General features: G+C 41.5%; 2 protein-coding genes across 2 annotated transcripts in view; both read right to left on the bottom strand.

Moving 5' to 3' along the window:
• Positions 1-895: 895 nt before the first annotated feature.
• On the bottom strand, positions 896-2,850 carry LOC308287827 (uncharacterized protein). The gene is made up of 2 exons (XM_080729118.1): positions 2,165-2,850; positions 896-1,642 (listed from the first exon to the last, which is right to left on the bottom strand). Exons 1-2 carry the CDS (start codon positions 2,798-2,800, stop codon positions 902-904), a joined length of 1,377 nt encoding a protein of 458 aa, XP_080585244.1. The 5' UTR covers positions 2,801-2,850; the 3' UTR covers positions 896-901.
• A 2,380-nt stretch (positions 2,851-5,230) lies between these two features.
• Positions 5,231-26,869, bottom strand: part of LOC308287054 (inter-alpha-trypsin inhibitor heavy chain H3-like) — a gene marked incomplete at its 3' end in the record, with an annotated part of 30,989 nt that continues 9,350 nt past the window's right edge. The window contains exons 10-38 of the mRNA XM_080728175.1: positions 26,249-26,417; positions 25,572-25,697; positions 24,472-24,653; positions 23,397-23,582; positions 22,852-22,991; positions 22,613-22,773; positions 22,455-22,481; positions 22,254-22,337; positions 22,032-22,145; positions 21,660-21,861; positions 20,918-21,090; positions 20,403-20,514; positions 20,120-20,252; positions 17,331-17,518; positions 17,134-17,238; positions 16,866-17,028; positions 16,544-16,654; positions 16,055-16,183; positions 15,292-15,408; positions 15,022-15,190; positions 14,366-14,491; positions 13,480-13,661; positions 12,246-12,431; positions 10,924-11,063; positions 9,713-9,873; positions 7,802-7,915; positions 6,645-6,846; positions 5,572-5,741; positions 5,231-5,352 (exon numbers count right to left, since the gene is read on the bottom strand). Of these exons, the coding sequence (XP_080584301.1) occupies positions 5,231-5,352; positions 5,572-5,741; positions 6,645-6,846; positions 7,802-7,915; positions 9,713-9,873; positions 10,924-11,063; positions 12,246-12,431; positions 13,480-13,661; positions 14,366-14,491; positions 15,022-15,190; positions 15,292-15,408; positions 16,055-16,183; positions 16,544-16,654; positions 16,866-17,028; positions 17,134-17,238; positions 17,331-17,518; positions 20,120-20,252; positions 20,403-20,514; positions 20,918-21,090; positions 21,660-21,861; positions 22,032-22,145; positions 22,254-22,337; positions 22,455-22,481; positions 22,613-22,773; positions 22,852-22,991; positions 23,397-23,582; positions 24,472-24,653; positions 25,572-25,697; positions 26,249-26,417 (4,194 nt within the window). The remainder of the gene's footprint in view (positions 5,353-5,571; positions 5,742-6,644; positions 6,847-7,801; positions 7,916-9,712; positions 9,874-10,923; positions 11,064-12,245; positions 12,432-13,479; positions 13,662-14,365; positions 14,492-15,021; positions 15,191-15,291; positions 15,409-16,054; positions 16,184-16,543; positions 16,655-16,865; positions 17,029-17,133; positions 17,239-17,330; positions 17,519-20,119; positions 20,253-20,402; positions 20,515-20,917; positions 21,091-21,659; positions 21,862-22,031; positions 22,146-22,253; positions 22,338-22,454; positions 22,482-22,612; positions 22,774-22,851; positions 22,992-23,396; positions 23,583-24,471; positions 24,654-25,571; positions 25,698-26,248; positions 26,418-26,869) is intronic.

Here is a 26,869-nt window from a genome sequence, read left to right as displayed (position 1 = left end):
TTCTTAAGTAACAATTTAAGGACTTTTTAATCCCTCTAAAATGACAAATTAAAATTGTCTAAAATTAGAGGCAGAAGTTGTGAAAATAGCCGATCTACATGCTCACAACGCCTCGCAACACGAGACGTTGTGAGCATGCAGATCTGCTATTTTCACAATAGAAACGGTGGTATAAAATATGTAATGCCTCAACTCTTAGTGTTCATCACGGTGGGGGGGTCCCTGGTTAAAATATGATTATTTTGGGGGTTGCGAGCCGAATCAAACAAAATGGAATGCCTCAGCTCCTACTGTACATTACAAGTGTTGTGCTGAATGTTATGATACATGTCCGTTTTTTCTTTTCTGATGTTTTCACACAGATGTGAAAGTATTGTAATGCTACACTATAATATACATTTTTCCTTGTAACTTCTCTGAACAGTTTTTCCAAGGCAACTTATTTGTGATTGAAACAAAATAAAGTAAATTTGGCATTGAAAACCCTTTTTTTATTCGTGTGTACAGACTGTCAACTGTTGTGGTAATAGCAATGCAACAAAACTAAACAGGCATTTAGTGCAAAATGACTTATAACAGTCTCACTCTCCATCCACATGGGATAGGCTATGTAAACAGTACATTTTACTTTAACACTATATTCAATGCAGTCTTTGTTCAACGCAAGTGCAACTGAACGCAAGTGCAACTGAAGTTTTATTCCAAAGAACTGTAAACATCCACATAGGATATGTATACACTATACAATCAATGTGGTATTATGTGCAACAAATATGCCAAAACCATTACAAAGTATGCCTCCAGAGCAATATTATCTAAAATAACAAATGGCCTAAAATGAAGGCTTAACAAAAACATTAGGCTGCAACAAAAAACTGAAATGTAACGGAAACTGTTATTTTTACAAATTTTCAAATTGGTCATTCTGGTCATCTTGGAACAGAGCCTGCCTGTAGGAAAACGGAGTAGGATGTTGGGTGCTATTTGGCTGAGGAGGTGACACGCTGTGTGATCGTGATGGGTTAGGGGATGGTGTGTTGGAAATGAACGGATCAGGATGTTGTGGTGTGTTTGACTGAGGAGGTGACACGCTGTGTGATCGTGATGGTGTGTTGAAAATGAACGGATCAGGATGTTGTGGTGTGTTTGACTGAGGAGGTGACACGCTGTGTGATCGTGATGGTGTGTTGAAAATGAACGGATCAGGATGTTGTGGTGTGTTTGGCTGTGGAGGTGACATGTTGTGTGATCGTGATGGGTTATGGGATGGTGGGGTGAAAATGAACGGATCGGGATGTTGTGGTGTGTTATTTGGCTGTGGAGGTGAGATGTGTGATGGGTTATGTAGGTATGGAGGGTAAGGGTTATGCATGTGCATGTAAGTGCCACTTTGAGGTTGTGCGTAATATGGATGCTGAGTAGGCAGGGGCATCATTTGGGTCAAAAGATGAATTCCACCAGTGATTGCGGATGTGAGCTGTGCAATGTTGGAGGTTATTTTGTTGAGATTCTCTGTGTTTTGTGTTTCTGCTTTTTCCATGAGTTTCAGCATGCTCCTCTTCACCTCTAGGTCTTCTTGGGCAGCGTTCTCCAATGGAACCCTTCTCTTGAGTTTGTCGTATCTGTAGCCCTTAAGTTTGTCCTTGAATAGAAGAATAAAATACTTTAGTTACATGGAAAATAAATTTCAAAACAAGCAGATAGAACTGTAATAGTCTATAACTGTATATCCTATGTCTGTAAAAACAACCAACAAAGAGCAAAATGCAATAGCATATTGTATTCCATATTTTAGAATATATATGTTTTAATCAACCAATAAAGGATAGGTGGGCACTAGTGACATCTGGGCACCTTGATGCGAAATTGCCTATTTTGTCCAAAATGTTAAAAAATATATATTTTAAAAATGATCTTAAGTAATGTAAAGTATACATGATGTGAACATTCACAGTACATCATTATCAGACTTAACTTTAACCTTCAAATTCTTGTTTATGCGCCAAAATGACTGGATATACTTTTTTTTTTCTTTTAGCAATTGTAGAAATATTAGACCGTATTGTCGAAATGTTTCAGCATGTTCTAATCAGATATACTTTACATACAATAGTAAAGTAGAGTAAATCATTATAGTAATTCGGTATTAGGACCACAAACATACTTGAAGTAGGTTCCTTCGGTCCTTCACGGTCGAGGCAGACACTCCTGGAGTGTCTGCAGCAGACCCATTTCCATCACTAGACGTGCCAGCAGTAGACCCATCTCCATCAATAGACGTGCCATCCGTAACGTGTCCTGTATCAGGAGGACCCTCGCTGGCAGATGATCCGTCGGTCTGGTCCACGTCAATGTCTGAAGACTCGATGCCAGAAGATATTGAACATGTAGCTGGAGAGCCACCCCAAAGCAGCGCACAGAGCTCGTAGTACAGCATCACCACTCTACCGTGTCCACTTCGGCGCCCGTTGTCAACGGCTTCGCGGTACTTTGATCTGATGTTCTTGAGCTTGGTCGATATTATTGACTTGATCGCCATTATTGACTTGGTCAACATGTCCTGTGAATGAGGAAAGTCTTTCCCAACCTTTTTAGCTTCCTCTGGATCAGGATACTGTTCCCGAAACTCTTCTGTGATGTCGTTATATTTTGTGTAACACGAATCCCAGTCAACACTCTCTTGTGCTCTCATGGCCTTGTATTGTACGGCGATATTAAGCAGCAACTCAACCTCATCGTCGGTCCATATAAAAATTTTATCACTTTTTTCACTTTTATCTTTTTTCTTCTTGCTCTCCATGACTTCACTCACGTGTTTTCAGTAGCTGTTTGTTTTTGTTTTTGATTCACTGCCGGGCTTCCGGCTTAGTACTGCGCATGCTGAGATGCTGAGCCTATTCTTCTATGGTAGAGCACTCTGGGTATTACTTATCCCTTACCACCACGGCGCCACCTACTGGCCTGGCATGCTTGTTGGAGCCTATAATTATAGACCTCCCTCCATGCCTCCCTCTAGTGGAGGTCTGGGGACTCATATTTTAGACCTAGATATCCAGCTCCGTGTGGACCTAGATAGTTTTCTATCTGGATATCAACAATCTATCTGGATATCAACCATCCAGCTCCGTGTAGCCGGGGCCTAAAGATCCCCTTAAGAAAATCCCTCTCAACTCCTGAACTTCCGACATGACTGGGGTCAACACGCTTGCCCTGCGTCTATTAGTACACACACCATAGCCATGTAATAAGATCTGGGAAGCTGTTACAGAACAGGAGGTTCACACACGCACACACACACACACACACACACACACACACACACACACACACACACACACACACACACACACACACAATACAGTTTAGGGTCATTGCATGGAGGCATATAAACACGGAGAATCGTCCATGCGTGATTTAAAAAGGGGGGGGGGGGGGATAAAATGCTTGAATTACAGCACAAGTACAGGAAATATCAATGGCTATAATTGAATTCTAAATTAATGAAGGCAATAAAAAGGAAGAAATGTAATATACTCCATCCTCACAAGCAGAGAGACTACAGTACGTGTCAGCCTCCAGGTCCTGGCATCAAGGCAGAGTCCTAGTAGAGGTCAGCAGTGGTGCATTGGTGATTCAATGTTTGGGGGGTCGCTTATCTAGAGACGTCACGGGCACGTCACTCAATAGGGCTGTCACAATTATTACATAATCGTCTAATCGCAATTATTTGACATGATCACGATTATTTTTCATAATCTTCATAATCGTTTCCATGTTGAAAAATGTTCACATATGTTTTTAAAGTAAAGAAATTGTGGAAATAGCAGGTCTACAAGCTCACAACGCGTGTTGTGAGCTTGTTTCTATTAGCTTGGATTCCCCATCGATGATGTCACTGGTTTCTGAACTGAACACAGACCTCCTCTGGGACACAGACAGAGTAGACAAAAATGCAGTTGTGGAAAAGTATGCAATGCAGAAATACTCTGTTACAAGTAAAAGTTCAGTATTCAAAATGTACTTGAGTAAAAGTACAAAATTGGTATTGGTATCAATTGGTATATACTTTAAGTAACAAAAGTAAAAGTACTCATTATGCAGAATGTCAGAAGTCATCAAAATGTATAAAGAATATTTTGAAAACGCAGATCTACAAGCTATTTTGTAACGATTTGTCATCATTTACAAAAATACGGATCTACAAGCTCACAAACAGCATTGCGACGCAACGCATTGTATGAGCTTATCCACAACTTTCCAACATCCCATCGTGCATTGCGCAGAATGTGCAGGCAGCTTTCGGCGCCGCAGCCGAGAGCTAATAATGGTTGCATCTGCAACGCGACGTGAGCTTGTATGTCTGCTGTTAACCCGGAAGTGTCCTGCAGATAATGCTACTGTAAAGTCTTGCGGAAACAGGTGGATAGATTGGCAATTCTTTGTATTGCTGAAGTAGAAAACAGTGGTTATTAACAAACAGACTCAGATTGTGTTAAACAGGCCTGACACGACGTAGGCTGAAGCATCTCCATCTATGAGGCCTGTTCCACTACTATGAATGAACCAGCATGGTGTATTTACTCCATTCTTCACATCCCTGTGGAAGTCTCTCTGCCAGTGTCTGTTGAAAGAAGAATGTGTATGCAGTCTTAATTTCGTCAACTAAAACTGTCTTTTTTAAATGACGAAAACTAAGCTATGATGACTAAAACTAAGACTAAATATATTGACACTTTCTTCAACATATAAAAGGTAGACTAAAATGTTGCGGTCGTGTGTTGCGCTCTGAAAATAGCAGAGCTACAGACTTGAGCCTGTAGATCGGCTATTTTTAGCATGCAACCGAGTGTAAAATCAGCCATTACGACGACATCAAGGCCCGCCGAAATACATTTGTGTCGACAAAATCAACTGTACATTTAGTCGACTGAAATCTCATGATATTTAGTCGACTACGTCTAAAACTTTTAAGATGACTAAAATATTACTAAAACAAAATGGCATTTTATTCAAAAGACTAAACTTAACACTGGTATTATTTCTACTGTGTTTTGAATTAATCATGACGACTTATATACTCAAATGTATTTGGTCACAGAGACCCCCCATCAGAAAATATTTGGTGCCAGGGACCTCCATAAGAGAAGATTTGTGTATTTTTTTTCTCTTTTTTTTTTCTTTTTTTCAAAAACTGTTGTAGAACAGCTATGTTGCGTGCATCTGTTGTGAGTCATGTGTACCTGGTCACATTGATCTGTTGTCCCTTCACATACAAGGTGGCATCAGGTTTGTCAGGGACCTCTCCTGGACGCAGATCTCCCACCTCAAACTCAACCCCATGGTAAAACTGACCTGGACAGAAAGAAAATACCCTTTATACAAGAAAATCATTCTTCTTCTGCCTTGCTAGCCATTTTTAATAATGCGTTAAAAATAAATTCTTCCCTTCTTATTTCAAACCACAAAAAAGCAACAGATTATGCAATGATTAGCATGTGGGACATAATTATCCACTTCCTGGCATGTTATGATAAATAGCATAATCCTGCCCCCTGGTGTTGAGAGTTGTACCTAACAGGCCATGAGGGGACAAGAGGTGAGCATCCAGTGTGTAGAAGCCTAGATAGTCCTGCTGGTAATGGAGTTTCTTCCACACCCTGGTGTGCAGGATGACCTCAAACCTGACGGAATCCTTCAGAGTCACTGTCAGAGTGCAGTTCTTGGTGACATTCAGGCTCATGCTGGAACACAGAGAAGAAAGCAGGTGTGTGAATGTAATTCACCATGGGGAAGTTAAAGGAGTAGGCCTAGTTCACCCAAAACATGACTTATTTTTAAGGCTGGGACTTTAACTGATTAATTGCGATTAATTAATTACAGAAAATTAACGCGATTAAAATAATTAACGCATTTTAATCACACTTAGTTTTTGCACCACAGAACCTTCAGTTTCGGGCATACCGATCATAGCGATGCACCAACGAAGAAGAGACAACAAACGCAAAGGGGGAAGTAGACGATCAGAGCGCTTTGCTTGGCCCAGTGGATGCGAAATTTAGATTTAAAAAACTCACTCGTTGATTCACTCGTACAACAAAATGTGTTTTACTTGAAATAAAAAATGCTTCTCAGGTCAAATCGATGTGCGATTAAAATTGCGATTAATTAATCACAGCACCTGTAATTAATTGGATTAAAAATTGTAATCGCATCCCAGTCCTACTTATTTTATATCAATTACACTCCCCATGTAAGAACTCATGGAGTTTAGTTTAGTTTTTGGTGCACCCGGTTGATTGGGTCATCAAATTATTGTCTCGGGAATGTGAAAAAAATTAAACATATAAAAAGAAAATGTCCATGAATGAGGTGTGTAATTGATAGAAAAAGAATAGGTCATTTCTAGGGCGAACAACTCATTCACAATTAAGCAAAATGCCCAAAAAAGGCTACCTGCACTTTAAACCATCCTCAGAAAGCTTGCTCTTTCGCTCTAATAAAAGTTTTAAGTTCTAGTATAGACACAGAACGCAGAACTTTCTCTCTTACCCAACATACAGTACAGTCACACACATCACGCCTAGCAATCTTTAAGGAATACTATCAGTTCTAGATAATAAAATATACTTATTATTTATACTTACTTGGGTCCGTGCAGGGCCACTGTATCAGACCAGAGCAGCTTGACACGTTTTCCATCTTGTGACACAGAGATGTCTTCAGTGGTCACCTCCAGTCTCACGCCGAGGGTTCGGTGAATGATGCCCAGACGTCCAAAGTAGGTGTTGGTTTTACCATCTGCGCCAACTTTCTTCTTGCCGATGATTTCACCGTTGACCAAAAAACCTGTGCAGCGATGTAAGGCTTGAGATCTCAGGCTTGCAAATTGTTGCGACTGTCAGGTCGCATTTACTATCAAAACCTCGACCAGCTGTCTGTCAGTCAGTCACTTAGTCTGTCTATCACACGTCACACGTAACACTTTTCCCCTGCTCATATCTCCGCAACCGTTGCCCCGCCCCCGATCCATGCCAAATTTTGCACACACACTCCTTGCCTGGCAAACCACAACCACCAATCAATGCTCACATGACCCTCTTCTAGCGCCACCATGAGGCAGGTTATTGCAAAACACATTTATGGACACAGCTCCTACAAATCGGTATACAGTATGTCTATACTCATGTTATCAACATGGATCTGTCCCATTTAGCGCCACTTTCAGGCCGATTTTTTAAAACAAATTTTTGGACACTACTCCTACAGATTTTGCCCTAAAATCAGCAAATCGCTACACAGTATGTCTACACTCATGTCATCAACATGGATCTGTCCCATATAGCGCCACCATCAGGCCAATTTTTTCAAACACATTTTTGGAAAATGCTCCTACAGATTTTGCCCTAAAATTACGCAAATCGGTGCACAGTATGTCTACACTCATCTCATCAACATGGATCTCTCCCATATAGCGCCACCATCAGGCCGATTTTTTCAAACATGTTTGGACACTGCTCCTACACATTTTGCCCTAAAATCACGCTGCGACCTAATCTCCCGATTAGGGAGTCTTACTGGTATTATCTACGGACTAAGCAATTGCAATGGTGCTATGGTGCGAAATATTCACTGTATGTTTTGCCATCAAATGAAGCTCCTCTACAATTAACATCATTTCACCTTTTCAAAATCTGCGCATTGTGAGTCACATTTGTGACACATTGTGAGCTAAGTAGATCTGCTATTTTAGCCAAATGTTTGCCTATTTTCACCAAAATAATGCTGGGCTACACAGCCTCACCTGAGGTTGAGTCTCTGACCAGGTTGAAGATGGTTCCTGGTGTGTCGTTGATGTCAAAGCACAGTGCATCCTGCTGTCCTGGAAGCTCTATCATGAAATGTGGATCTCCATCCACTGAGCAGTGTATTATCAACATCAGAGTAAAGTCATGAAAACTCAACCAGAGCATTAAAACACAATCTTAGTCTAAAACTCCATTCAGAAACTAACAAGTGAAGAAAGCATATCTTGTCAAGACAATTTGATTGATTGATTGATTGATTGAATTATTGATTGATAGATTACTACTTTATTAGCAGTTCGCAGAAAATAGCAAAGGAATTGAAGTTTAAACGTGCAACACACGTGCAGGACAACCTCGCCACAGCGTGAAAAGGGGATAGACACTCTCGTTATCAGCTGATACCTACAATAAGTCACTCTACTTGAAATAATATCACAGAAAACCAATGGAAGATGAAAATTGGTACAATCATCTATTCTACGGGACGGGTACAAACAAACCAATATACAGTATTATGCTATTTTAAGATTCTTAGTTCATTCATATGATTTATGCACATTTAAGTAAGGATTTAAGGACATTTTGTGAGGCAAAAACCGATACTTAATAACAGCTTACCTGATTGACTACCAGTACTGGAATGGGATGAGCTCTGAAGTCTTGAGCGGGAGTTGTGACTGCGCCCAGGGGAGGCTGCCACTGAAAGGTTAAAAACAATTACAGTTTCCTTTTTGAAAACATCTTAACCAAACATCATAATTGGTACAATCATCTATTCTACGGGACGGGTACAAACAAACCAATATACAGTATTATGCTTTATGTATATTTTAAGATTCTTAGTTCATTCATATGATTTATGCACATTTAAGTAAGGATTTAAGGACATTTTGTGAGGCAAAAACCGATACTTAATAACAGCTTACCTGATTGACTACCAGTACTGGAATGGGAGGAGCTCTGAAGTCTTGAGCGGGAGTTGTGACTGCGCCCAGGGGAGGCTGCCACTGAAAGGTTAAAAACAATTACAGTTTCCTTTTTGAAAACATCTTAACCAAACATCATGAGTATCCAGTATGATAGAACCGTTGATACTCACGTACCATTTTTCTCAGCTTTCTGTCGTTGGTCTGTGAAACAGTGAAGCAGGGAAGAAAACCATTAAACAACTCGCAAAACAAATGAGGGTGATTGGCACAAATCGGCACAAACCGGAACAACTGATGGAACCGCTCCAACATACAGTAAGTGAACCAAATTGCACACCAGGACACCAACACTGTCCACAATCCGCAAGACCACATGATAATTGACACGTTCGGTGCCCCACATGCATTAGCAGGCAACTCCTCTTCAGACACGTGTATGACCATAGCCTTGTGCTGTTAACGTATGCAGGGGCGTCACACCAAATTCTGGGCCCTGGGTACAAGGCTTCACTGCGGGCCCCCCATGAATGTTAACTATTGAAAAATAGCAGATATACAAGCTCACAGCTGCGAGCTTGTATATCTGCTATTTTTGAAAAATCGTGAAAATGTGTGCAAGAAACCTATGTCAAGGACCCCCAAGATGATATGTATTTGGCCACGGACCCCCATCTCAAAATATTTAGTTCCAGGGACCCCCAGAAGCAAAATTTGAGTTAGAAATGTTCGCTTAAAAAATACATATATTCAAAGATTTGCACACATTTTCACGACTTTTCAAAAATAGCAGATCTACAAACTCGCAGCGCGGCACACGGTGCCGCGCTGTGAGCTTGTATATCTGCTATTTTTCAATAGATAAAGTTATTAGGGCCCCTCCACCTTGGGCCCCAGTAACTCAGTCCCACTTTCCTACCCCTTGTGACGCCTCTGAACGTATGCATGTATCTACGTAAACCCATCTTCTGTGTGATCTACCTTCAGTCAGTTTCTCAGCGATGAGGTGACTGCCCAAGCCATCCTCAGGGTCTGGCTTGGTGACCACCAGGGAGGTCAGAGGGGTGACAAAACCGTATTTCAGGGACATTTCCAGAGCCCTGGCCGTGGCGTTGCTTTTCTCCAGTTCAGTAGCAATGTTACTGAGAAAGCAAACAGAAAATGATACACTTAGCCATAGACAAGTTGACCCTTCATATCAGATGGAAATAAATCTTACAGGGGGCATTTTAAAGTCAGACACTTTCCTCAGGATTAACCATTCATGCTATTGGCTGTGTGACTCTGCTCCTGTGATACTACAGATTATCTGTGCAAGCATGACACAGAATCTGAGATCACTAAACCCCCTGAAGCAGAGCATAACATACTGCATGAAAACTCAAATGCAGGTCAATTGAGTGGAGAGTTTACCGGTCATCAAATTATTGGCATAGGAATGCAAAAAAAAGAAAAAAATAAATAAATTCAAGGCTTCATGGGGTGATAAACCAACGTTTTTGATCTAACCCACATCAGAAAATGTGTTGCAAAAACGCTAAAAGTTCCTGATCACATTAAAACTGTCTCTCTTTTTCATCAAAATGCCTCGTATTTATTAATGTATTCACTTCCTTTCTGTGTCCATTTATCTCCTCAAAGCCATGCCTGCTGTGCTTTCTATGTTATTATTGACCCCATCTGTTTTCGAGGTAACATCCAATAGTCCCGGCACTTTGAATTCAACGTAGGGCATTATCCAGAATAATGCTTCCGCTTCCTTCTCTAGCCTCTGGCTGTGTTTGTAGCCATCTTCAAACAACTCTGCAGCGGGTGCCATGCTTCAAATGTAGACACACAGAATATGCTACAGGAAACTTTAGAGATGCATTTCTGTGTACAGTTTGTGGCCTTATGAAGTTACTGCTGTCAGCTGAACGGATGACAATTCAATTACATGCCGAATTTAACCACCTGGCGTCTCCTGTTTTGATCATGTCATCATAGGCGCAAAATGTTCAAATATTTATCTGAAAACAATGAGGTAAATGACAATGAAGTACAGTAGAAAACACTCCTCCATCATTTAATTATTTGTTTAGTTTCGTTAAGTGATTCTATTAGGCTTTGAAGGGCAAGATTCTTTCCAAAACTGCCATTTCATTTTAATGCCAACATCAATAATATGGTCTTTAGAGGAAGTTCAAACAGACCTCTGCTCCAGTAGCTGTTGGATGGTGATGTAGGCCCACATACGTTCTGTGAAGTCCCCAAAGATGTACTCCTTCTCTGGGTAGATAACGTTCCAATCTACAGTGGTCGCCTGGCCCTCCACCTGGAAGTCATCCTGAGACTGGACAAAGAGGAAACAGTTGTCAAACACTTGACATATTATATACCAAGGGGTGGGACGATTCACCTACCTCCCTATTCGATAAAATCACGATACCTAGGGTGCCGATTTGCTTTATATTGCGATTCTTAATTATACCGTATATTGCGATTCTGCGATTCGGCAATTGTTGCGATTCGATATTACGATTTATTGATGACAACAGCTATCTCCATATATGGGCATGAAAGTGACAAGGACCAACACAGAGATCTCTTAATTTATTATTGAATTACATTTCCCCATTGACTTGAATGGGTAAAATTCAAATGGTAAGACAAAATTCATTTGCAAGTGTGACAGCAACCACACTTGCAATTTCCAATTGCATCTTTCTAGTTACTGTATATACCGAACTAGAAAAATTATAACTCACTATGGCACACTTCAATGCAGCCAGATAACGGTCAATCTTTCTGATAAAAAAAAATATATATATATATATATATGTCACGGTTTGTTAGAGAAACAGTACGGTCGAGAAACGGAGCACTCGCCGTGCAGCACGGGGCGGAACAAGCGGTCGCCCACAACAACGTCCTCCAGGCGGAGCCGCTCGATTGTCCACGACATTGCAAGCGGCGCGAAGGCCAGCGGACCTTGGTCCTGCTCTTCGCCCCCGAGCGCCGCAGGCGCGGGTGGCCGCGAAGAGCGGGCCAGGGCCGTGCGGCCGGCGGAGCGCCGCGCGAGTTACGAAGCCGTGGTGAATGCAATCGTTATATTTTACGGCCTGGGCAAGCCCACGATAAACGCTCATAGTAAGCTAATGGCTAAGCTAATGGCTAAGCTAATGGCTAAACACCGCCCAGCTAGGCTAGTAAATAAAGAAAGAGAGTCGCAAACGAGTGACGTCAGCGCCTGCACTAGTGAATGGCTGTCTATGGGCTGTCGTCGCCATCTGGTGGTGATTAGTGTGTGGTGAACGACAAAACAAGCGCTCTTACTCTTACCGTCCTGAGTTACCCAAACATACTGTAACATATATATATATATATATATATATATATATATATATAATTCTGAACATTTCATTTTGGCATAAAGAAATCCTGATATTTGAGTGAATCGATTTTCATTATTATGGGTGAGCATTATTGTTCTTTTTCATCTAAAGTAAGAGACTACAGTACTCCTCTGTCTCACCCCCTTGGCGAACACTTCCACCTTGAAGTTATCAATGTCATTGTCACTCAGTCGTCCAGCCACCACAATCTCTGAGCCGTTGAACAGCTGATTGAAGTGGTTGTTGGTCAGCAAATCCACCGTTTTGTCAGGGTAACGAAGGTCCACCTCTGAGAGTAGAGTACTGGCCACCTCCTCATAGAAACCCTGGGACACAACACAGAAACCCATAAGGATAGGGTCGTTGTACACCGGCATTCAAATGTGAGTCCAAAAGCAACAGCGTATACTAAAACATAGAACATGCTCACAAGAAGGGCTGTAAGTAAAAATAAATTAAATAAATGAGTTGAATTGCACCTTCCCCACAACCATATCAACTATATTGTTTTCACTTGTCTGTCTGTCTGAACTTAGCAGGACATCTCAAAGTTATGAGGAATTAGGAGGATTTATTAGGAGGTTATGTGGAAAGATTGGGCACAGGCCAAAGACAGAATTATTAACTTTTCATGCTGATTGGGGCATCGGCATGGCGGTGTGGGCCCATCACAAAAAGGCAGAGAACTTAGGAACAGATTCACATCAACAACACAAATAAAACCATAAGCTTTTTTCATGGGACAAGATCAATCTGAAAAAACTGCAACAGCGTGTCGCGGGTTCGAGTCCCACTCCTGACGACCTTTGATGCGTGTCACTCCCAATCTCACTCCCCATTTCCTGTCAGTCTACTAAAATAAAATAAATTAAAAGTTAAATCCATCCAAATTGAGTAATGGGTCTCATGTAGCCATGATTTTTTCTCTTCAATGGGCCACGTTGCCATGGTTACCATAGACTTCCATGTAATTGCGCAATTGTGTAAAAAGTGCACGCCCATGCCTAGATGAGGCACCACGTGTGTGCAGGCTGTTCACAGCTTTCAAACAAAAAAATCCGCTTGGAAATCCGTTCAGGCATTCATGATTTATAGGCCATTATGTTTTCTTCAGATGTAAACAAACATGGCTGCCATGTTTGAAAGAATGGGTTGGTATGGGGGTTAAACATGCAATTTCGCGATCGCGATCATGCCTAATACATTTCTGGAGGTCCAAAAAAAAAATTTGAAAAAAAAAATTTTGAAAAAAAAAAATGTTTTTTTTTTTTTTTCAAAAACGGCCCAAACTCGGGAAACTCGGGGTTGGCACAGCACTAGTACCAATACAAACTCGGGAAACTCGGGGTTGGCACCATATGTGTTTTAACAGACCTGGAGTTGAATTGTTGCATCTGAGGCCTCATATATTCTGCGGGCAAATCCCTCATTTTGTTTGGCCATCACATCCAGAAAGGAGTAATCCACATTGTTTCCAAATCCCAGACAGAAGAGAGATATTTTTCCATTGATAGCCTCACGCAAATTTTCCTGGATCTTTGGGATAGATGTCTCTCCTGCATGTATATGGGCACACATACAATAAGGCAATGGAGGTTTATTTGCATAACACAATTGATACACAAAGGTAATTCAAAGTGCCTTACAAAAAGGCATTGGAAGACAGAATTAAGAATAGAAAGAATAAAATAGATTTTCTTTTTTATTGTTGAAGTTAAGTTGCACACTATCAGGAATTAATGTGTACTTGTCAGGAGTATTGCATTGTGTAAAGAACTTTTGCTCAGCCTCCAACATGTGGAACTGTGATGTCATTATTGGTTTCCTGTTTACAAACCTCTAATTCCCAGAACATATTTAGTGTCCCAGACCCACATACACATACCCACTCTGAACAGAGCTTATGCCTGTGTCCAAGCCTGCAATCCATTTCCTGAAAGCAGTTCTAGTGTGTTCCTCTGAACACACCCTTACTGTACCCTGAACGTATTGGATCGCCAAAACCATTTCAATATTCTGGGTGTCCTTTCACCCAATATAATGAAGTGCTGATTCATTATTCAGCATTTAGGTATGCAAGTTTTTTAACCTTAAAACCGCGAAAGCATCTGTGTAATTTTAGATTTTAGTTTTACAGAAAGGTCTTAGGGTTTAGAACAGAGACCAATTCTATAAATGTCTTCTAAATCCAGTGTTTCCATTGTGGTGTATATAAAATTAATACTGGGTGTTAGAAATTGGCCATAGGTAGCAAACTCACCGCTATTGGGTAATCCATCAGTCAGTAAAATGATCATGTCCACACTCCTCTCTGGAAGCTTCTGGTCTTGTCTGTCCTTCACCAGCATTTGTACAGCAGTCAACACTGCATCATTGATATCGGTCCCTGGAAGGTAATTGTAGATTTGATCTTAGTCATGTTATTAGTCAAGTTACACAAGGCTGAGTTCTTTTCGCGGCCCATCTTCTTGCAGCCCGTCCTGTCCCACGGCACCCACGGTGGACCGGAGCTTCGCAGAGGGTTAGATCTTCAACCACGGCGGGACGGAGCATCGCGGCAGGTTAGATTTTCACCCGTGTTAGTTTTACTGAGGTTAGTGTTTGGTTTAGGTGCTACAGTACCTCCCGGCGCTCTGTATCGTCAGCAGGTTAACATTTCACCTGCGTCCCTTGACGTGGGGACGCGGGACAGGACGAGATGCGAAAAGAACTCGCCCTCCTTCCAAGGGAGAGTCTCGAGCCCACGACAAGGACAGTATGACAATATGCATTTACAAATTAGTGTGCATTCCTGGTAGGGAACAAGACTTTGCCCCAGATCAGATGAAGGAATTTAAGTATCTCACAATCACCTGACCTCTTAATCAGAAAAGAGAGCCAGACATAAAGATGGCTGTGACTTGTTTTTATTCTCACCTCCTTTAGCCTTTAATGTTTTGGCATACGTCATAGCTTTAGCCACATTTCGCTCGGTGGCCTGGGTTAGAGAGTCCTTCCAGGTCAGGATGGTGTCGTCGAATTGAACGAGACCGAAGTGGTCATCCTCATGGAGGTCTTTGAGGATGGCAACCATGGCGTCCTGGGTCTGCAACAGTTTACACGGTTAAAGAGGACACAATGTCCATCTATGGACCCTGTTGACGCTCTGAGTCAAACACGGATGACGGATGTCCATACATTACTTGCCTGTTTCATTTTTGTTCCATGCATTGACCCACTCCTGTCGATTACAAACACCACATTCTTTGGAACTCTGGGCAAGTCAGGAGGAGCAAAAAAGTGCACAAAGTATCCATTCACAATCTGAAGAGGGAAAAAGGTTTAACATAAAAAGCATTAGTTACAGTAAGCTACAGTAGGGTATGTACAGCACAAAACAGTTCAGCAAGGTCCTGGCTGGGTGACTAAACAGTACTGACGTATGAACCAAAATGGCTGCCTTGCTTCCTCTGTTCCTAATAATGTTTTATTAAAAATAAATATGTGAGCGTAACTACTGTATAACCTGTAACACTAAAAGAAAGACGTCTTTATTTTTCATGTATGGATTAACCCTGATGCAAATGCTCTGACATGTTTTGAGTTTGAATGGAATAAAGGCACTTCAGTTTGCTGGACAGATCAATCATATTGCAAAGGTTACATGATTTAGATGTGTGTCATTATATCAGTTGCTTCTGTGCTCCATGAGTGGGGAAAGCATAGTGCTTAGTCAACATGTGCTGTTTCAGTCCCCACTTTCAGTAATCCTAACTAAATTCAGACTAATGAACCCTTCGGACTAATGAACATTCAGACTTATGGGCAGTCCCCGTTTCAGTCCCCACTGAAGTCAAACGTTTGACTTCTTTGGATGTCCGTCCCAAGATAGGACTGATGAAGCCCCTAAAGCCTCATCCAAGGGCTAACTTGCTCATACGCTTGCTCAGTATGTGTGATGGGGATTGACCTGAACATCCCCTAGGCTCGTGGGCCGTTTCACATCGTACTTGATGATGAAATCTCCATCGATCAGAGTTCCATCACAGTCTGGACACTTCCTCTGCTGCTCCGGTGTCGGTGAGAAGGAGATGTGTGCCTGAAATTTAAACGCAATCAATCTGTGATTTGTAAGACATGGATGCATGTCTACGCATTCTTACGCAGCAGCCAAAATGATGGTACATGTAGGAAAAGAGACCACAAAGTGGTTACCTGATAATATAGAACATTGGTTCTCAAAGTGGGGTCCGGGGACCCCGAGGGGTCCTTGAGGGAGTTCCAGGGGGTCCCCAGCTAAATGATAGTTAGGAACCAAATGGACCCTTGTGTGTAACTCAGAGAGTGTACGAACGGAACCAAATGGACCTCGGGGTCCGCGGGTGTCAATTTGGGGGTCCTCATCATGAAAAAGTTTGAGAACCGCTGATATAGAATATACTGTATGACCTTACTATACCTTTGAGTGTGAAACGGTTTTCTCCACCAGAGGAAGCAGCTCATTGGATAAGAAAGTTCCATAGGCATCAACATATGCAATACCCTGTGGCTCATAGATATCTGCCACAACCTACACGCGCACACACGCACACACGCACACAGTCACACACGCACACGCATACACACACACAAACACACATACACACACACAGTTACTGGGGCTGATGATCTGTAATATGCAATTTAATATTCACATTTACAAAAATCTTTTAAACGCACTCCTCAGTGTTATTTGACTTGAAGAGTGTAAAAATGTACAGAGAGAAGAAAGAATGTTGAACCTGAAGCTTGCGGACCAGTTGTTTGGGTGTGACCCGGGTCAGAATCTCATACTGGCCCAGTTTCCTCTCAAGAAGCTCCTCGTAAATGAGAACAAAAGCCACTTCACTGTTGGCGGCAATGTTTACAGACACAGAGAACTTCTCCATTTTTCTTCCGGAGGCTCTGGAACAGTTGACATGAGACATTCCTTGATTTAATATTATAATATGACATCAGTCCATCACTGCATGTCTTGGTTTGTCAACTTCATCTCTCCGTCAGACGTACTTGACCAGTCCAGCTGTCTGTCCTGATGAGACAGCTTTCTCATACTGCTTCTTGGCTTTCTCCTTCTCCTTGACCACTCCAACGTATATCTGACCGTCAATCTCCCTGGGAAGCAAGTGGACAATTAACACAAATGGAGAGAGATAGAGACGATGTACCGTAAGTTCTCTCAGTCAAAACATTTCGTTTCAACTAACATGCTGAAGTTGGTGATGAAGGCGGTCTTGGGCAGCTCCACCTCGAAGAAGATTTCCTGTGAGGAGTTGGCCTTGTTCAGAGCACTGGAGGTCATGACGGTGTGAGCGAAACGAGATGCTACGGTACAGTGCACTGTAACACTGTCCACCTCCACCTGAGAGAGAGAGAGAGAGAGAGAGAGAGAGAGAGAGAGAGACAGAGAGACAGAGAGAGAGAGAGACAGAGACAGAGAGAGAGAGGATGAGATTTTATATTTTGGTGAAGCCCTCCAGGGTACGATATACAATTAACATTTTCATTCATAATTGTTGTTTGCCTACCTTTGCATGGTGTATGCTTCTTTTCTATTAAATAGATAGACACGTATTATAATGAGTAAAGAAATATAATAACGGATTCAGATATTAGCAACGCAATATGATGTGATTGCTAAATGTGTTTTGTGTTGTACCTTTATTGACCTGGCACCTACAAATCTTTTTGTTTCCTAGAACACAACGAACAGAGTGCATCAGTTTATTATAATGCAGGATTACAAACAGGCAGAGGTCATTAATATGACGGTATACGGACAAATGAGCCTTGTCTGTGGAAATGTTTAGATTTATCTAAACAATGTTTGGAAATGTTTAGATTTTCTGTTTTACACACCATGTTCTTATTTTGATCATTTTGATCATGCAAGCCTATAGTATAGGGCGATGCCCTAATATAGAGCATCACAGCGTAAGTGGTTTAGTGGACTTTTCCCCAAAATATTTATAACAATTATGTTAAGCCTATAGAAGCAAGCCATCCAGGATCTCAGTGAATCATGACCATAAAACCTTTGATCCTATATAGAAACACATTTTAATGTTTAATTATTTGATATAATTAGACCCTTTGTCAGAAGGCTGACAAAGGGTGAATTTCATTCATGTATACAGTTATTGTAATGAGACATTCTTTTTTTGTTTCAAAAGTTACAACTCTGTCCTACCACCACGGTCTGTAGGTTTAGGTTACAATCTGGTTTGTGATTGCTGTTTGAGATTGTAATTGTATACATTGTGATTATGATTATGATCAGCTCCAGAGAGCAAACATTATGACCTGAGTCCCTCCTGTCCTGACTCCAGTCCATATACACTCCTGCGAGGAGTGGAATGCTCTCCGGTTTCGAGACAGACAGAGATCTAGAAACATCTCCAAAAACTGTAAACATTTTAAGCATTTATTTTGAAGACGAAATGTGTCCACTTCCGGGCGTTGTGTAGCTCAAACTCCGGAGTGGACTTATAGATAAGTTATTTACCTGTGTTAGAGGATCACTCCTGATCCTGGAGATGACCAGAGCTCCGTGGGCTTGGCTGTGAAACCACATGCATCCCCATAGCAGCAACAGCAGCGTGCTCCACACTGCACACATGGCCGATATACTGTTGTCTCCGCTTGTGGAAAGTAACTAAAGTGAGAGAATCCGAGGCATGCGAGTCTTGCAAGACTACACTTGTCTACACTGCCCACGTTATTTCCACGCCCGAAGGCGCGGCTTGTGATTGGCTGGAGCGGAGGTCTGGAGTGCTCGGCTGTGGTCACTTGGACGTTGTTGTCCCTATCTCGTAAGCTCTATGCTCGTAAGTGGGTGTGCCTCTCGTGCGGTAAGTGATGTGGATGTGACCTGATGTGAGTGGTCCATGTTCGTGCATGTAATGCATTGTGTAGAGTCAGTAGACAGTCAGTTAGCCTCCCAACACCAGGCTTTTATTTTGGCGATCAGCAGACAGTAGGGTAGGCTAAATAAATACAATTATGTAATAAATAATAATTAATCACTCACAATTCCTTGATTGATTAATTGTGACTTTGACATTTGGGAAACCGACTGATCTGACCATGTTCTGCCCATCCCTATAAGCATATACAATACATATACAACAGCAAATTCATAATGGTTTTAATATATTAATGACTGAATATTGGGGTAGTGTTTTCCTATAAAGTAAAAACGTGTCAATGCAACACAAATAATGTGGATTTAGCTTTTGTGTCTGGCCTTTTTATTTGGTGTTTACAGACTCCAACCATTCCCTTTCAAAATGTAGGTCTGGGCCCTAATCTACAATTCACAACATACATTCACATCATTCCAAGGCTTTGAATAACACTTTTGCTGGATACAATTGTGATGGTTAGGGTGCATTGAGCATTCCACATAGAAAATAATGCCTGAAAGCGAGTCCCAACTGGCATGTTTGCTGTAGGCCTATGTCACATCCACTAGAACATAGTTCCCAAACTTTTTAGCCTGTGACCCAGAAATTTGACATTTGCCCTGATCCCTAGTGAAAATAGCAGATCTTCAAGCTCACAACGTGTCGCTTCGTGCCATGTTGAGAGCTTGTAGATCGGCTATTTTCACCACTTCTTCATTGTTATTATTATATTTTATTTATGGAATTTCTTAGATGTGTTTCTTTGGGAACCCAGATGGTCCAGGGACCATCTGGACTCTTTGACAGAGTTCCAACTGTACCCTTACAGTTATGGGGTTCCTTGAAATGTAAAAGTTTGAGAACCAATGCCCTCTTTGTGTTTGCTGAAACGCTGTCTCTCTGCAATGTGCCAATCAATTAAAGCCACATCTCATGAAAAAAAAGAAGAAAAAAAAACAAATCTTAGTGTATATTTGCAGTTTACGTCAGTATAGAATGTTACAATTACAGAATGATAATCATGAACATTTTGTTCTGTACATTTGGAACCCGGTGAAACCTGTCATTGCCTCTATTACCGATTATCAGTAAGTCTTAAACAGGCCAGACACAATGTAATCTGACGCATCTCCATCTATGAGGCCTGTTCCATTACTATGAATGAACCAGCAGGGAATATTTACTCCATTCTTCACATCATTCCTATAGTCCTTCTGCCAGCCTCTGTGGACCAATGGAGAAAGAGACATTATAATTATTCAAATGTATAAAGAAAACTGTACAGCACATTGAAACAAAGACAAAGACACACTTTTATCTGTACCAGATCTATAAATATTCATTCAGCCTATAGGATGAGACAGTCATGTGTACCTGGTCACGTTGAGCTCCTGTCCCTTCACATACATGGTGGCATCAGGTTTCTCAGGGACCTCTCCTGGACGCAGATCTCCCACCTCAAACTCAACCCCATGGTAAAACTGACCTGGAGGAGGACAGACCATTGTCATTTATTTATTAATTCAAAATGGAATCATCCTGGAATTCTGGTTTATTCTCTATTAGTCTGCACTGAAACTAAATTGGCCCATTGCACAATGTATGTAGAAGAATTAAGCATCTAAAAATATTTTGTAATGTTTACTTGGATTCCCTAAATTATAACCATTAGTGTCATCATCTGTAATACTGTCATATTGCAACATGAATGAGGGTTGAACAAGTTAACTACATGATTACTGTACAGTATGTCAAAGGGGGTCAGTTATTTTGAAAGCTTAAAAAAACCTAGGGGTGATTTGATATGGAGGAGGGTAGAATAGATGTTTCAGTATGGTACTGAGATTCTATCCTGTCCTAGTGCTGCCCCCTAGTGTGATGTTCTGTACCTAGCAGTCCATGAACAGATGGGGAGAGAAGATGGCTGTCCAGGGTGTAGAAGCCCAGGTAGTCTTGGTGGTATGGGTGGTTCTTCCAGACCCGATGTAGCAGGACCACAAACTTTACTGAATCTTTTAGACTGACTGTCAGGGTGCAGTCTTTGGTCAACAGAAGATCCATGCTGTTGGTGGAAAGGAGGTGTCAGGGCCATAGCGTTATAGGTCAGGGCAGAGAGAACAGAGGTAGGGAGGCAGTGGGGAGGGAAGGAACAGACGAGAGAGAGAGGGGAGAAGGAAATGTTGATATTCAGTAGGTGTACACTGGAAGGGTGAGCAGCAGGGATTCAGTATAGGGTGGCCACGTTCTGAATCCCAGAAAAGAGGACACTTGGCCCGGCCTCTTGAAGATACTGTTTACTTAAAGATGCTTCATAAATGTTATCTCTAGAATGTAATAATAATAATTAAATAACAGAATGAATTTAACAGAAAGAAAAAGAGAGGTAGTGGCATATTGATTCAATGTCAGAGGCTCAGAGCTTAGTGCATTCAGCTCAGAGAATATTTTGATCGGAATGAAGGAGCCACAGCCACTCAGTTACGTCATGCTCCAAGCTCCAAACCCAGACATTTTAAGGGATAAAAAAAGTATATAGATATATAAAAAAGAAGACATTTGCTTACCCTAATTCAGCCTTAACTTTAAATATCATATTTGAGTGAGAAGGTACTCTCAAAAGCAATAACTTACTTTGGTCCTTTGAGGTCAGTTTTATCAGACCAAAGTAACTTGACAAGTTTTCCATCTTGTAACACAGAGATGTCTTCAGTGGTCACCTCCAGTCTCACCCCGAGGGTCTTGTGAATGATGCCGAAACGCCCAAAGTAGGTGTTGATTTTACCATCGGGGGCAACTTTCTTATCTCCAATAGTCTGACCATTGACTGAAATTCCTGAGGAAGTAAAAAGGGTCCCCCAACTTACCATTTAACTCTTACAAAACTCAACACTATTCAGATGTAAAATTGACGTCAGAATAATAATCAGAAGTTGTGCACTACAGTACCTTTGGTTCTGACATTGCGAATAATTATAAATGATAAGATAATCACATTTTTATCACCTGTGGTTGTGTCTCTAACCAGGTTGAAGATGGTTCCTGGTGTGTCATTGATATTGAAGCACAGTGCATCATCTCTCTTTGGAAGCTCTATCATGAAATGAGGATCTCCATCCACTGAAAGGACATTATCAAGGTGAGAGCACAGTTAACATTGGATGCTTCAAAGTCAGCTGCCAATATTTGAAGCTGAGCTACAGTATATGTTAGCACTTGGGTATTTACCAAAATATGTGGGAGCAGCAGCAGCATATTGCAATGATGTTCTCATTGGTGGTGAGTACTGTCGATATGATGTTGTTGATACACCTGGTTATACACAAAATAGCATCCGATGCTTTTTTTATAATATTTTATTTTTTAATGAACCAATTGGAAGCAGAAACCATTCTTATTCTCTTGGCTGGAAATAGGAAAATGTTTTACCTAGTCTCTCTGCCGTTTGTCGTTGCTCTGCAGAAAATAAAATATATTAGAAGATGACAACGTATGGATTCAGCTGTTTTAATAGTGCTTGTGTCATAAAGGACACAAGACAACAGTCAAGTGTCACACTTCTTTCCTTCTCATTCCATCTTCCCTACCCTCAGTCAGTTTGTCAGCGATGAGGGAATCACTCTCGCCATCCTCAGTCTGAGGCTTGGTGACCACCATTGAGGTCAGTGGAGTGACAAAATTGTACTGCAGGGCCATCTCAAGAGCCTTGTCTGTGGCATTACTTTTTTCCTCTGCAGTGCCAGTCTTACTGAAAAAAGAGAAGAAAACCAGTAATCCAGTCTCAAAGTGCTGACAGAGCAGCTGTCTAGAGATGATTCAAACAGACCTCTGCTCCAGTAGCTGTTGGATGGTGATGTAGGCCCACATACGTTCTGTGAAGTCTCCAAAGATGTACTCCTTCTCTGGGTAGATAACGTTCCAATCTACAGCGGTCGCCTGGCCCTGCACCTGAAAGTCCTCATTAGACTAGAGAAAGAGAAGAGAGTAAATAGCTGTGTGTAACACTTTTCAACTATAAGACATATACGGTAATTGCCGGACTATAAGCCGTGGCTTTTTTCCCATGTTTTGAACCCTGCGGCTTATACAACGGTGTGGCTTATATAGAGATTTTTACAGCTAACGGCCTGTTAGTTAGTTTTCCAATGGTCTTTAACAAGGATTTATATATAGATTTTTACAGCTATCGGCCACCAGGGGTGCTCTAGATGAAGCAGGAAGGACACCGTTATAGTTATATTCAGGTGCGGCTTATAGTCCTGCAATTACGGTACTGTACCAAGACCATTGGTTCATGCAGTCCAATGGGGGTCATGGGAGTAAATGAGTGAGCGATGCTGTGCTTTCTCAGCTAAAGAGACTCTGTCTCACCCCCTTGGCGGACACTTCCACCATGAAGTTATCGATGTCATTGTCACTCAGTCGTCCAGCCACCACAATCTCTGAGCCGTTGAACAGCTGATTGAAGTGGTTGTTGGTCAGCAAATCCACCGTGTTGTCAGGGTAACGAAGGTCCACCTCTAAGAGTAGAGTACTGGCCACCTCCTCATAGAAACCCTGGGGGAAATATACAAGATCAACATTCACTTAATTCAACCCAGAAGTCCTATCTTCTCTAGGTAGTACTGTAGGAGCTAAACCAATATAAGGCAGTGTCGGTGACAACTGTCCACATTGTGTGTTCCACACAGTGATAAAAGTAGCAGTCTAGAGAGAACTAAAATAGATCAAGTTACCTTGAGGATTGAAGATGAGCTGATTTTTTTGAAACATGTTTAAAACAGGAGGGGGACATGGCAGGAGTTATGGAGCAGTGAGGGACTAAATATATTACGACTGTTGTAAGCAAAGAAAATAATTCACACACTGCTAGAGGCAGCTCAAATGGATAGACTAACATTTCGAGATGGCCCTGACAGGTCTGTACACCTGCTACGGGTCCATTTGGTTCAATTTGTATTCTGTCAGAGTTAAGGGGGTCCTTGGTTTGAGAACCTAGTACTAGTGGACTCCTAATGTGCCATCGTCTGGTTGTAAATCAGTGTCATACATATTATGTATGACAACTTGGCATTCAGTAATTGGGTGTTATGATCAAAAGTATACCATAATAAACTATAATGGTGTGTAAAACAGAAAATCAAAGCAATTGCCACAGACGAAGCCTAGTCTTTGCCACGGATTTGTCCATGTACAGACATGGTGACCCCTGGGGTCAACTGAAATGTTGGCCAATGCCTTAATCTGGGTCTTATTGAGATCCAGTCGAGGTGACACTGAGATTGTTGATCTATTAAATTCAGTCAGCAGTATTAATCCAGTATTCTGCATACATGTATGTTGGATTTGACCTTCTACAATACCTGCTTAAAATGACTTACTTACATAGCTGTTTCCTATCACATGTCTTATCATAAATCCTGTATCACACCCTTCCTTACTGCACCTGGAGTTGGGCGGCCGCATCTGAGGCCTCATAGATTCTGCGGGCCAGTCCCTTGTTTTGTTGGGCCATCACATCCAGAAAGGAGTAATCCACATCATTTCCAAATCCCAGACAAAAGAGAGACATTTTTCCGTCAACAGCTTTGCGGACATTTTCTTGGATTGTTGGGAGGTGTTCTTCTCCTGTACAGTATGTAAATATAAGGTACATATATGTTTTACCTAATTTTATACAGCACTAGAGGTTCGGGCCGCTACTGTTGCCATGCAATCTACAAACTTACGTTCCTCCCGAATACTGTAGACTCTCTATCTAACAGATCTATTTACTATTCTAATGAATTTGGACTAACTCAGTCATTCATAGAAATGCACATAAGCCTATGGCGTAAGATAATCACTCTGGTCTCGTTAACGAACTTCCGTCACAAAGCCACACCCACTTCTACGATAAGCATTAAATATGAACAACCCTGTAATAATCAATGCCTATCTATAGTCACTCTGTTTAATGTCCGCTATCTTACTGTACTTATCTGCGTGTGAGTTGTTGAGTAGTTCACCCCCAAAATATATATATTTTTCTCTATTATTCAGTCTCACGCCATGGAGACTTGAGTTCATTAATATTATTTTGTATTTGTCGCATTCCTAAGACAACATTTTGATTATAGTACATTTACCCCCATTGATTCCGGATTGGGACCCAATGTGTCTCCATGGCGTGAGTAATCAATAGAATAAAAACAAGTCATTTTGGGGGTGAACTACTCCTTTAAGGTCTATTTACCGGTTCTAGGGTGTTGTTTGAACTATAATGGTTAGAGAGGTAACCTATAAAATCCTTGGATGCACAAACCTTTCTTTTACTATTGAGGAGTGGTGAAACAAATGTGAGAAATTATCCCAAAAGTGTTGTAAATAACTCTATATAAAACTCTGATACAGGAATAATCTATTACATTTCAAGCCAATGTTCATTGCTTTTGTATTCTTTAAAATGAATTTGCCAACCCTGTGTGACAGTTTTCTAAATTGTACTGTTACCTTTTGTCCAGGATTAGTCCTTTCATTGTATTATATTTAAAAAATGTAGCTCACCTACATTTGGCATTCCATCGGTCATGAAGATAATCATGTCGAAACTCCTTTCTGGGAGGATGTTGTCTTGTCTGTCTTTCACCAGCATGTTTACAGCAGCCAGTGCTGCACCATTGATATTGGTAGCTGGAAGGGGAACATACACAGTCAGCTGTGTACAATGATAGTCAGTGGTGGAAAAAGTACTCTAATGTTTTACTTAAGTAAAAATATCAGTACTGCAATGTAAAAATAGCCTACTCTGTTAGGCTGCACCTAGCCTTACATTAAGAGATACCTGCCGAGACTTCCGCATTGTGACGTTGGGTGTCACAATGCAGATGTCTCGGCAGGAGTTTCTCAATATAAGGCTAGGCTGCACCATAGGGCTGCACCCACACCAAAGTACCTATGAGAGTCCACGTTCCGCCAATGCATTTCAATGGGAAGGGGGAGTTTTCATGTCAGGAGAGGATATCTGCATACCGCAGATATCCGCAAATTGTTAGTGTAGTTGCTATAGGCAACACACTATTGTTCTAGGTCAGAGAACCTGCAGGCTAAAGTAACCCCGTTTTTTGTAACCTTTTAACTGAAGTTAGCTGGGGGGTTGTAAGGCCCACTGAACAGGCGGCCCGAGCCAACCTGTAGGAATCGTTTAATGCTGCGTCCAAGATGTGACTTATTCTGATGCTTACATCCCCATGCATGTATCCCTCTGGCGAATGTCATGGCTTCGGCCACGTTTTCCTTGCTGGCCTTGATAAGAGATTCTTTCCAGGGCTTCATATCGTTAGCAAACAAGATGATAGCAAAGTATTCGTCCTCATGCAGGTCCTGGAGGGTGGCCAGCAATGCCTCACGTGTCTGCACAGGGTAACAAGATCAGAGGTCAACAGAATAGCCCACATGATATACCATCAACTTACAGTATTTTCTGGACTATAAGGCGCACCTGACTATAAGGCGCACTGTCAATGAATGGTCTATTTTCAAACTGTTTTCATATATAAGGCGCACCTGACTATAAGGCGCACATAATAGACGCTACCGTTGCGTTATGCATCAAACAGATGGAGCTGTGCTAAAGGGAATGTCAATGTCAATGTCAATGAATGATCCATATATAAGGCGCACTGGACTATAAGGCGCACTGTAGTTTTTTGAGAAAATTAAAGGCTTTTAAGTGCGCCTTATAGTCCGGAAAATAAACTAAATGGCCTAACTAATTTTTTGAGTCAAGTCAGCTCCTCATGACACTGGCCACCTCTGGTAAAATTGCCTATCTCCTAATTGAAAAGGATCATGCTGTTACTGCC

Source organism: Nannobrachium achirus (genome assembly GCF_963921795.1).
Source record: "Nannobrachium achirus genome assembly, chromosome: 6".
Classification (NCBI taxonomy): Eukaryota; Metazoa; Chordata; class Actinopteri; order Myctophiformes; family Myctophidae; genus Nannobrachium; species Nannobrachium achirus.
Note: the sequence above shows the minus strand (reverse complement) of the source record. Positions and strands in the feature narration are given on the sequence as shown.

Bases quoted from the DNA above. Each gene is read 5' to 3' on its own strand.
- LOC308287827 (XM_080729118.1), bottom strand. From the start codon at position 2,800: ATGGAGAGCAAGAAGAAAAAAGATAAAAGTGAAAAAAGTGATAAAATT. The intron at 1,643-2,164 runs GTATGTTTGTGG...CTTCTATTCAAG, and splicing joins ACCGAAGGAACCTACTTCAA to GACAAACTTAAGGGCTACAG.